This window comes from Trichoplax adhaerens, genomic scaffold (genome assembly GCF_000150275.1).
Source record: "Trichoplax adhaerens TRIADscaffold_5 genomic scaffold, whole genome shotgun sequence".
In the NCBI taxonomy this organism is placed as follows: Eukaryota; Metazoa; Placozoa; class Uniplacotomia; order Trichoplacea; family Trichoplacidae; genus Trichoplax; species Trichoplax adhaerens.
The window spans coordinates 7,604,162-7,623,600 of NW_002060947.1; the positions used below are offsets into that span (position 1 = coordinate 7,604,162).

Here is a 19,439-nt window from a genome sequence, read left to right on the forward strand (position 1 = left end):
GTAAATTTGGAGATGCTAGCAATTGGATGCTTATATTAAGCCTCTCAAAAGACAATAAATGGAAGTAACTGTAGATTTAGAGATGCTAGCGGGAAGGTGTTAATGCTAAATGTTAAGCTAGTTCATAGAGGTCAATATAATTAATTACTTTATGATCATTTTGAGCACTTTATTACGTGACTGATGCAAAGTTCTATCATCGTGTTCATTATTGAACAGCAATTATGACAGAAATAAATCGAAGTAACTAAAGCAGAACCATTTTAAAAGATATAAATGATCTATTTACTGTATATTGATTTATTAACCTAATACTTTGTCAGATAAATGATAGATATTTGGCTCTATGCTGGTACAGAATAGTCATTATAGTTTCTTGAACAACGTCGAAGCTTTAGAAATAGGATGGATGAGAAAAATTTGGAAAAGTTATAAGTATTTACAGCAATATCTGTGAAGGCTAAACCATGGACTACTAGAAGAACACCTTTAAATCTTCTTCAGGTCTTCTTCTAGTGGTCCATGGTTAAACTAAGAATATATGCTACACAATATGTAATAGAGGCGAGCAAGAGCTAGCTAGAAGTGGAGAAATACGCAAATGCTTGCACCGCGCGAATTAATTACTTAGGAAAAGAATGAACGAACTTGCCATTAAAACAAATCGCCCAAGCCTTGGAGCAGGTAAGAAGCATTAATAAAATGTATGCTCGAAGGTATCCATGCAGAATAGTGCCATGTTGTACGGTATTCAAAATATTAGGGATGCGAGGATGTGGGGAAAGTGGGGTTGTTACAATGTAAGGATAAAGTATAAAAAATATGAAGTATACCAGCAGAAACTCGGCTAAGAATAGATTGTATGTATTTCGCAAGTTTTACGCTCAAATTTTTACACCCATACATCGATGTTGCAAATTTTCTTGTACTAGCTTACCACATATGAACTTATGACATTATAATGACTTAACTCACCGGAAATCTCCCTTTGATACATGTCTTTAGGAGCTTCATCTTTTGCAATGCTTCTTCAGATGATTCGGTAAAATCATTTTTAAAATTGTTCGGTATAGATGTTATGAATTCTGGATCACGAATAAGAAATAATGCTAGAAATATTGAAAGTAGCAATCGTAAATAAGAACCAACGTAAAGGGATAATGCACTAAAACGAAATGAGCTAGATACTGGCTAGAAAGTCTTATTACAGTTAGGATTAGCTTTACGAAATGCTCCATGAATAATTTCCATTTCAGTTATAGAAGTTCCAAAAATCCATCCATACTCTTGAGCTAAATTTTGAGGTACATCGGATTGTTCAGGAATCCAACCTGAACGGTGGCTGATCAATATTTACAATAATTGATGTTTAAGGTAGAGGACGGTATAAACTATTATTACGGTACGCCCATAAATCAAAATTTTTAACATTTAAACTAAAAAAAATTTCATCATATCGCACCTGGACAGATTTAAAAAGAAAGGCCATTGATTATCTTCGTAGCATCGATCTATTTCTCCAAGGCAGATCCTTAACGTTTCTTCTGATGTAGCTTCTTTCGGCACTCCCTAGATAAATTTTAAGGAGAGAATACACGTTCCTTTGAGCTAATACCTTAAAGTCACAATGGATATTCAACCAATGGTAGACAAAATTAATCAAAAATGATAATAACGACTTGTATGAAAGGGATAATATACTGAAGAGATTTATACTAAAATATAGCAAATTTGTAGTATAATATCGCTTAAAGATTGTATGTCAATATTATTGGGGAAAAGATACCTGTAATGTAACTAGTATTGTGATTGTAGACTGTTAGCCATGTTTAGTATAATGTACGGTAGATATTTATCCTAAAAGATATTTGGTAGCTATAACTATAGACTGTAGTGGTAGAGACTCTATGCTAGAGTACAGATCACTATATACAGTAAGGTGTTGAGTTACTAATAAGGCTATAGGTAAAAATAGAACTTTAAATCATATATTAGGATATGGTTAATTCATTGTACTTTGGCTGGTGTGAATAATGTCTACATAAGTACTGTAGTCGTATCGATATTGGATTAATGATGGTCCGCAGTAGAATAATCTGACTAAGAATAGTTTAACTATGTGTAAAATAAGGTAAAAGGTTGCTATGCGGATTGTAGCTGCAAATGCTACGAAAAGTATAAAAGCATGCAACTTTAGATTATTCTGTTAGTTCGTTGTAGAAGTCTTTCGTAGTAGTATGCGGCTAGAGTAGAGCTGTGTGTAGTTAATCTTTGTATAAGATTCAATAAAGCCCTTATTTTTCTATAATATGGAATCTCGTGATTGATATATATCACAATACCATAGAGCATAGACAAGAACTGAGTAAATTTCAGAAACAATACCAAGAAGTGATTAAGGATATAATACTTTTCATGATGAGTAGAATAAAATGTTCACTAGAATTTAATTAAATTCGTGCCTAATATCAATACATGGCAAATTATACAAGTGCCCTGTAGTCTACTTGAAAGATAGGATAACACATCCATAAGTACGCGATATCATGAATTCTGAGCATTAAACAAGTAAAGGATTCATTGCCGCCAATGTATATTAATAAATACAAGCAACGGTAGCTAGAACTAGAGAAAACGTACAGTTCCTACCCTTATATCAAGTTTTATATTTTACTTACCCAGCGTAAATCACATTCAATGAGATGCAGCTTTAATTTTTCACACCATAACCTCAGTTCTGGAAACACCTAAGACGAAAGTTTAAAGTTGTGTAAGTTATAGTAATAAAAATCAATTATAATTTTCACCGTGCTCAAATTTTATCCCTAAAATTGAGATATTCAATATATACATAAGTAGTCCATTTATTATCCTTTGCTTTAGCTGAACAAACACTAAATCTAAACATTATTGAATAGCTTTGTTAGCATTGACAAGGCATTATACCTGCTTAACTAAAACTTCACGTTCTGCATGGAAATCTTTAAATGTTGAGGACACAAATAAACGAATAGTTTTCCAACCACGTCTTTTGAAAGCTGGTTTAATGTCTTCTTGATATTTAATCGATGTTGCTCGAACAGCATTCCAACATTCCATTGGAGTCGATGGCTGCAGTTCACAGACTTGTTGCAATGACATTTCTGGTACTTGTGGTAATTCTGACCATAAGATTGTAAAGGTTTCAATAGTTCCTGATGTTTTTGTCACATTTGTAATTTTACGTAAATTTGTAGTTATGGAGTGCTTATTTTTGTCTGCACTACTCCTGCTATCATTATTCTTAGTGCTAGATTTCAATGCTTTAGTATTCGAGCCTTGGACTGCATCTCTCGTTGAATGATCAGATTCATTTGTCGAAACATTTGTACTTTGGATTTGCGGATTTGATGAATGATTATTTGCAGAAGCGGACGGACGAGTAAGTGGTCGATTGGCTTCGTTGACAACTTGTAGTTGCTTTCCTGATGCACAACCCATAATGGCAGTATATAGTACGCTAGTAATTGAATTTTTGTCGAACAATTTCACAGTTTACCAATTGCTAGCATGAATGGCGATAAACTCTAGCTGAAAAAGTGATAGAAATTAAGTAATAAGAACGATAGTGTTGGAAATGAGTAGCTGGACTATAATATACGGTACGCGTATTGAGTGTAGATTATAAGATTACTTTAAATATGCGAAATCATGAACTTCTTGTGCTTTCGAAAGTACACATTTTGAACCTGTAATTATTAAAATATACTGGTATATGTTATATATTTATTTTATTTTACCAGTAATAGTTTATACTTCAAAGACACGTAAATTAAACTACTGTTTAGTACAATATCTTTCCATTGGTGAATTTTAAACTAAGTAGCCAGCCAGCAAGAAATAATAAAGAAATAGTTGGGGTATTGAATGGTTAAATTGTGTGCGATAACACCTTCAAAATTAGTAATTTATCATTTCTAACAAGGAAGCATTTACCTGTGATATAATTAGATTGTGATGTACGTATTAAATCATGCATGTTAGAGGACCTATCCATTAAGGTAATCAAGTCTTAGATTTAGATGAACTTGTCTGGTTTATCTATTAGCAGTGCTCTGGAATATATCCTCGGCAAAATTCAATACCAAATATAGTTATTATTAGACTATTGGCTAAAAGAGAGCTTGATCAGTTTTGACTTCTTATTTAGCAGCAAAAAATTCCGACTAGAACAAACGCAATATATTACTTGTATCTTCTAGGAATTGCTAAAGAAAAGTAAGAACATAATCCCTGTGTCACAATTAGAATAGCTGCATCAATTCTCACAAAATTTAACTGGGTATCATCGTGTTAAGAACACACTTTAATACAAACATCTAGCTTGTACTTTTAGCAAGTCTGTCAATTTTCATTATTAAATTAATTGGAGTATATTTTATTCTAGGATTGATGAAGAATCTACTAGCTAAACAAAGAGCTTGATAAATTTTTTCTATCTAATTTTATAATAAAAAATTCAACTAAAGCGAACCTAACATCTTACTTGAGACTTAAAAAAGTGCTAAAAAATGAGAGAGTAGTTCCGGTATCATGATTGGAATAACTACTTGACTTTGAATGAAATTTAACTGGAATGAATACTTTAATAACGTCTTATAATACTAATATCTAGTTAGTACTTTATCAATTCTATTGGAATGTAAACTTTAAGTAAATATAGTATTTTTCATTCGATGGTTGGAGAGAAAGTTATAAAGAGAGATAAAGTAGTACAAACTATCTGTAAATCTTCTTGCCAAATTAATACACAATTTCTGATGAAATCTTCTTTAATTATTTTATTTTGAAGCTGATTAATATGTTGTTATGACTACTCCATAAATCTCTGAGGCATTAACTTGAGATTTGCTGCTCACCAGTAATAGTTTCATACTGAATCCATTAGTCTCTACCATTATCCGAATATTGGGTAAGATGAATTAGACTGGCGAATTAGACTGGCGAATTAGACTGCCGAACTAGACTGCCGAATTAGACTGCCGAATTAAACGACCGATATCGGTTGTCTACACGTCTACTTACATACCCGTAAGTATCTATAAAGTAGTTCTCTACTAAATAGCATTAGTGTCAGTTATGCTTTAATACTGTAGTGGATATGAAACATCTTTACGAGGGACATGGTGAACGTCTACTTTGTCCACTACATATTCGAATATTTAACAATCCAAAATGAAAACATTCTAACGAAAATGATCATTTCATCTACACATTTTAATCATACCTATGTGTACCTTGAAAAATAAAAATTTTTCTATTACGGTTTGCTGGCAAAATTGGCCTTAATGCTTTTCGAGAATTTAATTTTTCCAATTTCTTGCCAATTGCTATTTCAAGTAGCTATCAGTATTTAACTATAAGGATTAAAATAAGAATAGATGCTACTAATTATCGATCTCGGTTCTGTTTCATTTACTCTCTCAAGTAAAATGTGATTTAATATATTCGTGATCTTTAGGAAGAACCACCTCCGTTACCATGGGGACATATAGTCGTCATAAAGTGTATCAATGAATATACTTGCATTGTAACTAGCTCATTTACGGAACGTTTAATGGGTGGACAATTCTATTACAGAAAGTTAGCTAAAAGTTTATACTGATGTTTTGCCGGTGGTATTTTAAATTGCATATGTTTCAGTTATTGCTATGATAAAGAAAAATTCAATTACAAAAGTACACATTAAATGATATGCAGCAAGATGGGCAAACTATCGGGTAAGCATTAAGTATTTTATTCCTAATTATACTATAAATAATACTTTTGACTTGAGTAATAGCTGGTATAATTAAAGATAAATAAAATTATCTTTAAAAATCGGATGTTAATGTACGCACAACAATTACTGTAAGATCTTACTCATACCATATAACAAATAGAAAATATTCTTATCAACTATGCCGGTATTGTGCTAATTCCAAAAAGATCGGTGAATAAAATGATCGCATTTTGATGTTTCATTATTCCGCTATCTTCCTCACATAATATTTCATGTTTTGTATCTCAGGAATAATTTATTTTTAAGTTTACGAGCTGTAAGCTTAATATCGGTAGTATTATTTTTGCATCACTTTCAGCTCCAGAGCGGAGTTAAATAATAATGCTATCCGAAAGTTTATAAATAAGACGAAATGTTTCTTGGCATCTTTATCTACACCTTTAAGTGAATTTATGCTTACTGAATGGTTGCCTGTATTAGCATTATAATTAAAAATAGAATTAAGCAACGGTATCCTGCTATCAATGTTATACGAAGTTCTATCTAGATTATGAGATTATATACGATTGTCATCAAGGAAAATCTTAAACTTTGAGTCTTGTTTTTCTTTTAACATTGTAAGCTAGCTTATATTAAATATACATGTGAAGCGTAATAATAGAAGCAGAGATTAATTTATAAGATACCCTAAAGATAGATTTCTATTCTTAGTTAAGTCTGTCATTGTTTAAGAATTGATCATGATTGGAGGAGTAAACAAGTTTTTATTCATTTATCAGCTAAGAAATCCAATTACGACTATCATACAATACAGCAATTACTACATGTTCAAAGTTAGTCTTAAACTGTACTATGGCTGTAAGGATATCATTATTGATTTATTAGTTGCTACAAGTGATTACTTTTATCTCTTATTCGCATATAATAATGCTCATTTGTTCATCCTGTAGTATTGAATTTCCGCACATTTCGTTTCTTGATGACTAACTCTCAGAGTGTATAGAACAATTTATTTTATTTATTCATTGTATTACAGTAGGATGGCTACTATACGAGTATGTATACTTACTATAATTTTTCGGTATAATCGATAAATTGATCACATTGATTGCTAGGAATAAGTAAAGTAATGAAAGGGGTATTCTTACTAATGATAATTTCCCCTGTCGACTTTGGAACACAGAATTGTAATTAAAACTTAAAATTCCAACAAAGCTATAAATAACATTAGTCAGCTTGTCCGTTGTTTAAATATTTGGTTTAATTTTATTTATATTACTGTAGTGAAAAGTTATCATGGTTATATTGATCCTATCAATTAGTTATTAATTAAATATCTATATATGCATGCATTTTATAATAAATGAAATGCAAACTTATCAGAGTATCTATACAAGTTCTGTCAATAATTAAGATAGGCGTCGACAGCTTGTAGTTTGCGGTTGGAAAATACAGTGATAAAATAATGGCTATAAAATGCGTAATACACCACACGAATTGCATGATGGATAGTAGCCGCTTAGGACGTATAAAGATTTTAAGTTAACTTTACACAAGTGACATAACACTTCTATTTTAAAATAGATTACATTATTGTTAGTATAATGAATATCTTAGAGAATAAGTCGCTAAAGTTGTATTCCTCCAGCACGTAAACTTATCAATATATTGTCGTAAGATTTACCTTAAACGCGTCACGTACTGATTACAGAGACAAATGGATTACAGTGCTTCATAAATTTGCTATAATTATAATTAGTTCATGGTAAAGGAGATCAGTGAGCAATAAATGGTAGAAGTATGCATTGAGGATATCTGTGTCAAGATAAATAAAGTGCTCAACAGAATCTAGTCGTTTTCGCTATCCCTTTCCAAGCTTTCGGCAATAATTCGAAACCCGGGCTCATCAAGAACAGCTTTGGTTCGCAATGTAGATGGATGCGTTGGCCCAAGAATCTATAAAAGCAAAGGACCATTGTTACTATGCAAGTGATTATTCTGAAATAATAAAGCAGCTATCATGAGAAGAATTTGTAAGAAAATAATATAGCAGTTGCCACTACACCTATAAAAATATGCCTTATCAACATACTTCACATTTTATCTTGTATGCTCTCAGATAGTAATGATACGACTCATGCTTATTTTTGTATTCAATGACAATTCCCATATTAAACACAATTCGTGAAGTTAATCTATGATTTTCACCATAGGCTTGGACACATAAATCAAGGGCTTTATGGTATTGCTAATATATAAAGAAATAAGATTGGTTAAATCTTGTCAAAGTTCGGTACAAACAAGCAAACATTGGATCAAATCACATATTTTAAGTTATATTTTGACAAAGTATGACAACAAAGAGTACACAGATCAGTTGACAACTAACATCAAAATTAACTACCGAAATAAGAAAATTTTAGTAAACTTACGACCTAGCCAATATTACCTGCATTTGCTCACTACTTCCTTCTTTCTTGACAAAGGTAGCAACATTTTGATAAGCTTCCGCTAAATGGCCAACGTCTCCCAACTATTGTTACGGTTTGAACTTTAGATACATGCGTTCTAATAATCTACAATTTTTAAAGTATTCTTTTGCTATTTTAGATAGATTGAGTTTACGAACCTCCTGAAATATTTGTATCGCATTATTGCAATGTACTTCACATTTCGTAATTCCTTCTGCCGGGGTTAGATCTTTATATGCAAAATTTGATTGACTAAATGCGCCATAATGAAACGATACAAGTAGTTCCAATAAGCCCAAATGATACTGTATTGCAAAGAGAAATAAAGGCAAGAACATAAGCATAAAAAGTGGAATAGATCTGTTACAATATGCTAGAGGTATGCAATTAGATATCTTAAGTCCTGTTCTATTTTAAATTATTACTAATTAATTTCACTTATTTTTACCCATAAAAGCTGTATCAATAACCTTATTATCATCACCGCTGAGATTTTTGCGATAAGAAATTGCCTTTAAACCAGTTTGCACTACTTCATAGTGATCTTTGGCTCCTTGAACCGTTATAAATTCTCGTAATTTACTATCCTATAAACGTAGTAATGTTAATAAGCAAGTTTTGATTGTGAGAGGGTCAAAAGGGTATTTAATTAAGGCTTAATCGGCAAATTGTTCGTTTAAATACCTATATTGCGAAATGAACGAATCATACCTCACTTAAAGTATCGGTCAGTAATTCGAATTGATTGGCAAGCTTTTCTTTCCTGCCACCAAGAGTATTTTGTTCCATATCAATTGCCTCATTAACTAATCTTTGACATTCGCTATGCTGTCCAGCATGACACCTACATTTACACTTAAATTTATCAACTATCCATGCCATTAAGAACTACATAATAAATATGAAATTTAATCTTTAGCCTTACAAGAAGCGCGCCACTCGCCATTTTTTGTCAGCAATTTCGTCATCTGTAGCTGTTGCAGCTAGTTGCTCTAGCGATTGAGAGTAAAGTGTTGCCGCAGTTACATACCCTCCAGCCTAATTAGAAATAATATTTTTGTTATTAATTGTTCGGTCTCTCCATTATTTATTGTTTCATTAAAACTAAAACATAAGGCATCAAACCGAGCGCCATGATCGTAACAGTTCAATGTTGTATTCATCGGCAGATAATTTCTCGAATATGGGCCATTCTAGCAAACAACGAGCTAGACGACTATGATCCAGCAACTTCTCCAAGTGATAAGGTAATTCCTGTTGATAATCACTCATTTTATTAGCATAACAATAGGATAGAGATAAAAAATTTAAATAACAAGTGCTAGGAACAAATTCTTTTGTAACTATCAAACTTGATAAAGTTTTGATAAGACCATAACTAGCAATCCCAATTACAAATCATATCAAATTATCACGCTTCCATTACTACCGCAGAATAATTTCATTCCCTGAATGTACTTACAAAGATTTAAGGTAAGTCATAAAAAGATTACCTCGGCTTTACGATCCTGATTTTCGATCTGTTCAAAATATTCTGCTAACTTTCCATGCCAGTAGGTGTATAAATATTGTCGGTAATCTTCAGAACCAACTTTAAAATATCTAAAATACATAGAAATAGCGCATATAGTATCAGTAATAAGATAGCTGCTAGAACGATTGATATTATATCAATACAGCATTTGCTAAAAGCGATTCTATGAAATACTATAACTAATCCTTCCAACACACAATATAATACTACTGTGCCGCATTTAGATTGAAGTGTGTACTAACTTTCTCCTCACAGCTTTACTCATTGCTCGATGATAGAAATCTAGCCTTCCTTCGCCGCTGTCTCCACAGGGTCGAAGAAACGGTTTCAATGATCGAAACACCACAGCCCATTTAGCTGCAGGTAAAGGCTTTCGCTTTAATTTAGAAGAAGACTCGCTAATGTCTTTATCTTTAGTTGAATAAAGGCAAATTGAAGAATAGCACATAAACCGTACAATTACAACGTCTGAAATAATTTAAATGAGAAAGAAATTGACATGATCTGCATCAACGTACTGTTTTTGTTATCACTTTCATTTGCTTTTTCCTCAAAGTCAGTTTTACGGTATGTTTCTTCTACCGTAACATGCAGCTGTTTCGATAAATCGTTTGCTAAGCTGGTATCAGTATTGGTACTTTCTTTATTCGTACTAATTTTACGGCTTTTCTCAAACTGTTCTTCCGTATCTGGCTTCAGCGTCTCATCTTCTCCTAACAATTCTAGTAGCTCTCTCTCGAGCAATCCATGACGCGAGCATTCAAGATAGCATAATGTAGCTACCATTAAATGACCACCACTTTCTTCTTCGAATCGAGTCAGCACTTGTTCTAGTAGCCTACAAATTATCATCATCATTTCTATATTATTACACATATTATAAGAAGCAAGTAATCTTTAGGCGATCTTACATATAGGAAGTTAATATTAAACACTAGTTTTAGCGCTAACTCACTCAAGCAAGCCGTCAGCAAGACCTTTAATCATGTCAGTTACTTTACTAAATAAACCAAATACTCGCAGCTCCTCACAAGCAATGGATAACCATAATGGATTAGCAGATGCTTCTTTGGCTAACAATGAATCCATTTGTATATTATCTAATCGTTTATTAAATTTAGTTAAAACTTGGTCCACGATTTCCTATGTAATTTAGAACGATAGTTTCAGTTTGTTGTGTAGTAATTTCTGCTTACAAAAGAGACTCGCAAAAATTATAATAATCTATTACGATAGACAATAGCTTATGTACCCGTCTGCTATCTAAGTCTAAAGGGCCACATAATATTTCTTTCGGATGATTAGATCGACTTGCTAAACTTCGATGACATGGAGTATCGTTGATGACAGAGCATATGATTCTAGCATTAGGAGATATATCGAATGGTAGCCAACTAACTTGTTCAGCTTCCTTTGTCTTATCTAGCTATTAAAGATAAAAGACAGGCAAAATTTTATTTTTAAATCATTTTAAATGCTGTAAAATTAGTGCTCTTCCCATTTTAACTATAAATTTAGAATATTGCAACATTAGCAGTGTATTGTATACCGTTATGACTAACCTGATTTAAAGCATCAAAAAATAATATGGTTGGTTCTAAATTTTTACTACTTAAAACGATATTAGATAGGCGAACTAAGGATTCCATATCGGCTGGAATCTCCCCCTGTGGTACGTGTAGAAGGAGATTGAGAACAACATTAGCCAGTCAGAATAAAGAAGTGATTTGTTTGTGATGATTCTTAGAATCGTCTCGACATAATTTTTAACACAAATTTCAGTTACATTGTTTTAATTTCTTCGTGAACTGTTAATACGCGTTTATATAGAGAAATTTATGATAGAACTGACAAACCTACCACATATTTTAGCTCTTTTAGCATTCGTTGCAACATGAAACCAAGATCAGTAGATCCAGGAGCCGCACCAATAAAATGATAGAAAACGTTCCAGCCCTTATTACTGCCACTAAATACGAAAAATAATGTAGAGCCCATTAATAAGCAGTTCGAGATGACGAGATGGCGTTACTAATAATCATATATGCTCAATCTATCATTAATAGATACTATAAATTCATTTAGTTTACTGAACAATCTAGCTATAGTTTGATCAAGAGTAAAACGAGAGCAATCCTTTGATCACTAATATCTTACATTATGAAGGAGAGGTAATCTAAGATTATGAGGCTTCGTCTCATACTGAACAGTTTGAAGCTTCAATGTAGTAAACATAAATCGTTCAAATAGGTTACATCTGATTTTTAAATCTTACCCAGGAATATCGTAGTTAAGCGCTTTATTGACTGTTGTTGCAGCGCTTCTAGCAATTACAGCACTCTTGCCAGCTCCAGCCATACCAACGATGACTAGCGGGATTCCGCGATTCGTAGAGCAAATATAATCTTGGATCTAGCCGATAGTAATAAAGAATTAAGAGTAGGTGACCGGTAAGTTTGTGGAATGTGACACTTATTGTTGACACATGAAATCTTTCAAGCATTTTATTTTGGAGTATTATCAATATCATGCAAGCATTAAGACCACGTCGTTTTTGAACAGTAAGTAATCTAGCTGTACAGAAGACAAGGATTACTAATTAGTAGTTCTAGTAGAATGCAATTATCTTCTATACCTAGAGTAAAGAATATCACCCATGTGCAATAAAAACATGGTTACAAAGCATCAAATCAGTACTTAATCTTACTATCTCTATTACCAGAGATATATCTGTAAATTAAAATTACAAAATGGTATGTTTGTTATGTAAAGTATTAATGTAATACTCATGGAATTTACTACAAATATCTGAATTATTTATTGCCTTTTTAAGCTTTTATGTCAAATAATAATTATAGAACTGAGTTCTGGCTAGCTTGTATGTACCTGATCGAGCATTTCATCGCGACCTAACACTGATGATGAGCGAGTATTGAGGAAAGCCTGTAGAATAAAACCATAATGCAAGGATGATTACGATCTCACAACATTGTATGAAGAATAAATTTCCCAAAATACGACCGTTAAATTTGTCTATCAATAACTTATAACTAATAACAACGTAATGTCTATAGCCATATCCATAAATATTTATAAAACTATTACTAGTAAATTATGTAAGAAAGAACGATCGCCATTTTATCAGTAGGCCGGTATCGAATCTTAAAGATACAGAAATGAAGTAGACGAGATGGAAGTCATCGTTGATAAATTCTACTATCGATATCAACTATTACTATTGCTACGGTGAAGAAAGACCTGTATACGAATATTGTTAATGACTTAGGATTTTCCATGTAATTTATTATCATCAAATTAGTTTGCGTTGCTGGATAAGATTTTTAATCTAATTCATAGCTATTAAATATTGTATGCAGTTACACATATTAATACCTTTCGTGGATTAAATATTTCATTAGTAATATAGTAAATAGATAGATTACTGTCTTATCTAGTAAAGCAAATACATGTCTATTGTTTAGTAATATGTACTGCAAAAGGCTTATGTTTGATATATTTATTACTATAGAGCAACAGCGATCAGTGTTGTGCAATTAACATGTGCAACCGTAGGAAAGACTTGCTGCTTTAAACATTATAATCATATTTAATATTAGCATAACTACAGTCGATGCAACAGTAAATGAATGATCAGTCTAGATTAAGTAGCATTACACTGGCAGTTACCTCATGAGCTTCACGGATAACTTCTAACTGATCCATAGCAGAATCGTCTAAGGGATATTGATGGCTAATTCTAGCTTTGAAAAAGTCAATGACCTGCAATAGAACGTTGCAAAATCGATTATCGGTCAGTTTTAGAGTATTGACTATTTGCAATGGCTGACACTTAAAATCGGCAATAGGACGCAAGATATAGCATAGAATCACTTTAATAACTAATTATTGTAATATAATGTAAATAAGAAATATATGTACAGAATAATTCAGTGGATTAATTAATTAATCGTAAAAAATCTTGCTATTGCGAATAGAGTTTCAATCTTTACTGGATCATTCTATCGTTCATTCTCTTTCTACATACTTACCGCTCTGACAAAAGTTGATTCTGCTCCTAAACCTTTTGCACGAACTGTATCTGTTGTTTTATCAAGCCCATCAAATTCGCAAGCATAAGTTATCACACGCGATTCCTATATATAATAGTTTATAGACAGAGGCATAAAAAAACAATATTCGATTAGTAACCTATTAAGCCAATTAAGACGATTATTGTAAAGGGTAACATGATGAGAAAAGATAATCAGTTTGTGGGCTCATTCATAAAAATTGAATACTACACCATTATGTAACTAAAAGTCCTTAGTACTTTAAAATGAAATAATACTAAAAGCAATTTATTAAACAAAATTTTCGATCTACACTTATTCTAGCCTTTATTATTTTATCCGTTAAGTAGTGAAATGATTAGATGAAACATCCATCTGGGCACGAAAGAATAGAGATGGAAGATGGCAAACTATGAAATTGAACGATAAACGAGTATTTCAATTAACCATTCTCCCCTTGTAACGTATGGCAACGTACACTCGTTATGATTGCTTATTTATCTCAAATGCTCTAGCATTCATGTAACAGAAAGAACATTGGCAGAGAAAAGTATTTTAAAGATATCGATATTCAAGCCTAATAAAATTATGTTGGAAATAAATCTGATCTCAAGATGATGTAATCGAGCAGCTATCGGCATTTCCTATTATGGCCATTATATTGATAGTGACAACGGCTTCTTTCACTTCTACAGTATGTTGTAGCGAGCGTACAGCAGACAAGAAAGTTGAAAAGAAAAAGATTATAAACTATCGTTGTTCAAATTCGATGAAAGGATATCTCCAAACGATGAATTCAAATACGACGGATTTGAGAAAGAACGGAAGATGGTAAGAGTTAACGCTGATCGAGCGTACGATTGCCTACCCTTTCTACCCTAGTGATTATACAGTAATTACTACCTATTTACCATCGATGCTCTAGTAAGGGAAAAAAGAGACAACAAAGTGCAAGAAAAAGATTGTAAACGATTGCCTACCCTTTCTATGCTAGTGATTATGCAGTAATTACTACCTATTTACCATCGATGCTCTAGTAAGGGAAACAAGAGACAACAAAATGCAAGAATAAAGACTGTAAACTATTGTTGTTCAAGGTCCGATAAAATAACTTTACAAATGATTAGAATAAGAAAGGAGAGACCAATTAAGCAAGAGTGTCAACGATCAAGAGAATCGATGCTATAAGATGATGGAGAATTGGCAATCCTTTGGACCCTAGTCATTATGACTTCTCTATCTTCTACGCTCAAGCAAGTGGACACAACCGACAAGATCACTGAAAAGGTGGTGGGGGAATGATTAGAAACTATCGTTCTTCAAGCCGATATAACAATAGGGGACCAATAAATAGTCCCAACACGATGGAATACCAGATGGATCAGAATAATAATAATAATAAGGGAAAACGATCAAGTGGATCAGTAATCGAGTCAAGTTGATATCGGCCGCTAAAGCATTTGCAAATTGGGTAGATGATTCCAGCGGCCGCCATCATCATCATACTCTTTCTCCCCATGATGACCTCTGACTACTGCCACTTTCTACTCCAGTAAACGCCCATACAAGAAGAAAACTCAAGAGTAAACGATCTCTACTAAAGCCTGATCAAGTTAGTCTCCTATTCTACATTCAATTACATGAAGAACAGCTCCTCTTCTTCTTTGCTCTATGCAAATAGCTGCTTAGCAATGGTGTGGTTGCGCTCGGAGTCGAGAAGTCGAGCAGGTAGAGCTCTAAAGGCAGAGCAGCCCTAGCCTAGCAATTTCCTTCCGGGAAGCAAGCTTGAAAAACAAGGCTACGAAATGATAGTAACTGATATGCATTAGAGACTAGTATGATACATGGTACTCATGCAGTATTAGATGACAGTCGAGTCAATCATCAGCGGGTCACGCCAATCATGGCCTATAGTGTGTAGCAAACTATGCCTATTAATGCAGTCTTTTATAGCGAGAGGGGTGGGCAAGACGAGAATGTATGGATAAGACCTTCACACGTCACTCCTCCCCGTTGCTATGTTACCGCGGCAAGGGTCTATCATCAACACAAGGCCATCGGCTCTAGTACTAACCCCTTGGATAAGGGGTCTTCCAATCTCACTTAGGAAATGCCTACCATCGCTAATATGAGTAGCAAAACCCATTTGTAGTAGTAGCACCAGCAAGAACTTATTAACAAACAAGTATTTTGCTTTATAGACTAGGTATCATGGCAAAAAAAGAAAGAAAGGAGAATGAAGCAATCAAGATGCATTTTGTCATGAATCAAGCAAAGCTTTAATGATACGCTCGCTATTTTTCATGGACAAATTGTATCATTCTCTTGTAGTGCAATGCTTATAGTAATTGAATGCCTAGCCGAATTAGCAATCACTACTGTTGACGACTCGGTCGACATAGAATTAGGATTTATAGCATGATAGTTATAGTTGAGCTATATACGAATTAATGACACATTATCCAGCATCTTGACATTAAAACAGCAGTACAAAAATATTGTACAATAAAGATCTTAGGGGTAATTTGAATGATCAATATTAAGATTAGGTTAGCTTGCATGATTGACATTGTATTACGATACAAAAAATCAAGCAAATTGAAGAGCATAGATACTATCCTTGCAAGAAAACTAAGATACTTTATCATAAGATTTGACCTAGATCGATAATGCCAATCTACCATCATCAATGTCATGGGATGACAGAGTAGCATTGAATAGACTAGTCATATCATTGAATCAGTATCAATGTAGTAAAGTAATAGTAGCGAGCTAGCTACAAATTACATAAGTATTTCCATCAGACTGACTAACTTAGCCATATAAAATATCACTTGCAACCCGACGTTACAAAAGAATAATCGATAGATACAAGTAGTTGATGATCTTACCGGAAATCTTCCTTTGATACATCTCTTCAGTAATTCCATCTTATCCATTGTATCCGATGTAGTTTCTGAGAAATGTTCCTTCAATTTTTCGGGTAGTGATGATATGAACGAAGGATCACGAATTAAGAATAATGCTGCCATCAGCAATAATAAAAAACACATTAAGATATAGTCATTCTAAGGGTAGCTAAATAATATTTAATAATATAAAGTCACATTTATAGAACAACCGTTTGGGTTTGCTCGACGAAATGCACCATGAATAATTTCCATTTCTGTGATAGAAGTACCAAAAATCCAACCATATTCTCTCGCCAAGTATTGGGGTACATCAGATTTACCCGGAATCCAACCCGAGCGATGGCTATAAATTTAAATGACATGAATAATAAAAATCGATTATAGTTTTCTATTTCGGTCAATTGATATGCGTGTATATATAGCAATGACGTAAAAGTATGCACACAAAATAAGATAAATTATTGCTTATTCATTTCAAACATGACACAGTATCGAATAAGAAAAGATTGACAAGTAGTATTTTTATTAGTAGTGATGAGCATGATTATCGCTGTATCGATTTAGATTATTGCCATAATATAACCTGGAAAGATTCAGAAAAAAAGGCCACTGATTATCTTCATAGCAACGATCAATTTCACCAAGACAAATACGTAATGTTTCTTCAGACGTTGCCTCTTTAGGAACGCCCTAAATTTGATATCAAAAATTAAGTACTGTAGCAAATACTTCGGCACATCCAATAAATGAAATAATTATAAAGTCTAAGCGATCATAATTACAATACTCGCGTACGCTACTTAGAGATTGCAGAGTATACTCTATCATTAGATTTAGAAGTGTACTCTATTAAGACCGAAAATAATATCCTATTATGTATATTACTTATATCAGAACTGATATTTACGTATAATTATTACCCATCTTAAATCGCATTCGATTAAATGCAGCTTTAGCTTTTCACACCATATTCTTAATTCAGGAAAGACCTATCATCAAAATAATTATAACACACATATACTTAATTAAATAAATTTATAATTATGAATAGGCGCTCAATTTTACATGTCTATTGCTATATTACATCAGAGGTCATAGATATTATAATATTACTATTTCGTATTGATGGCATTACGCAAATTTTCCTCTAATATGAGCACTCATGCTTTACTGTATAGTCTCTCAAATGCATCCAAAATTATGTTCATCCCAAAAATAGTTTCAAGTAGATTAAGGGAAAGCATGCTTAAATGCAAGGTTGCATTCAAGTAAGATCGTTCTGTAATATGAACTACTATTAACCAATTCATAAGAACAATTTACAAGTTTTATGGCAATCTAATAATCTTTTGACTACCAGTTATATCTAAGATATTAGGATGTTTTATGCTGCAAAATATCGCATTGCTGCAACTACACTAAGGTTTTCTTAATAGTAACACACAATATCATTCAATCATAGCCCGAGTATAAAGTAATATTTATTATTATTAGTAATCGAAATACTACGTATTATACCATTAGAATTATATAATTTACCTGCTTAACAAGGACTTCTCTCTCTGCATGAAAATCTTTAAATGTAGAAGATACAAATAATCGAATTGTTTTCCATCCACGACGTTTAAGTGCTGGCATGACAGCATCTTCTGATGTAATCGATGTAGCTCTTACTGCGTCCCAACATTCCATCGCAGTATCCGGCTCTAGTTCACTTGCTTCTTCCAACGTTATTTCAGGCTTGGATGGCAATTCCTCCCATAATATAGTGAATGTTTCTATTGGACCAGATGATTTTTTAACTTTAGTACTAATTTTCTTTCTCGTTGAAGAGTTTGGACCCGCTGATGATGAATGCCCAGCATTATCATTTGATGCAGTTTGTGTGTTTGGCTTTGTATTATCAGTTGTTGTTTTTGCAACTTGGGGCGCATTATTTCCTCTTTGATTTACTACTTGCAAATTTCTGCTTGAGCTACATCCCATCCTTGAGATTAAAATTAATATCGTATGTAAAGGAAAAGTGAGGTTATAGATTTTAATCCAACAAGCTATCATGCTACTCTTTGTAATGTAGACATTACTGTCCTAAAATGGACGTAAGGTAAAATTGAATTGTAAATCAATCAGAACATGCTGGCAAACGTTATCGTATCGCAATTTTAAATTTATAGCAAAATAGATATCGTATTCTTATGATACTCGACTAAGAACTAGTATCCGTAAGAGACTATTGTAAAAATTAATCTTCTTTGACTTATAAAAACATTGTTTTTAATTGATAGAAATTTCAATAGTTATCGGAGATTAAAAGTACGGTAGTAGAGAACTGTAACGTTTAGGTTTTAAACTGTTAGAAACAACTTTCGAATTAATCATTAAAAAGATAAGATAATTCATTACATGTATATAGTGATTGAACTTATTGCCGCTATATATAATAAACCTAGGAAATTCTGTCTTTCTAGTCAATTTCCCTAGATGGAAATCACTGAACTATAACGTAGCTGAAGTTATCGATAAGATGTATTTCGTTTATTGAAGAGAAATACGCAAAAAACTGATTCAATCAATAAGTATATCAAGATGTAAATAACATTTACTATCTTACTTCCTTAGCTATAAAGGAAATTGCTTAGTTGGTTTCTAAGTATGTTCAATGATAGTTGTTGAGCTTCTCTTGCAAATGGT

General features: G+C 32.8%; 1 protein-coding gene across 1 annotated transcript in view; it reads right to left on the minus strand.

Annotated features, from left to right (window-relative positions):
- The window catches only part of TRIADDRAFT_25733 (uncharacterized protein), a gene marked incomplete at both ends in the record, with an annotated part of 67,367 nt that extends 48,927 nt beyond the window's left edge, over positions 1-18,440 (minus strand). The window contains 5 exons of the mRNA XM_002113057.1: positions 976-1,109; positions 16,958-17,091; positions 17,332-17,438; positions 17,669-17,737; positions 18,288-18,440. Of these exons, the coding sequence (XP_002113093.1) occupies positions 976-1,109; positions 16,958-17,091; positions 17,332-17,438; positions 17,669-17,737; positions 18,288-18,440 (597 nt within the window). The remainder of the gene's footprint in view (positions 1-975; positions 1,110-16,957; positions 17,092-17,331; positions 17,439-17,668; positions 17,738-18,287) is intronic.
- Positions 18,441-19,439: the final 999 nt, after the last annotated feature.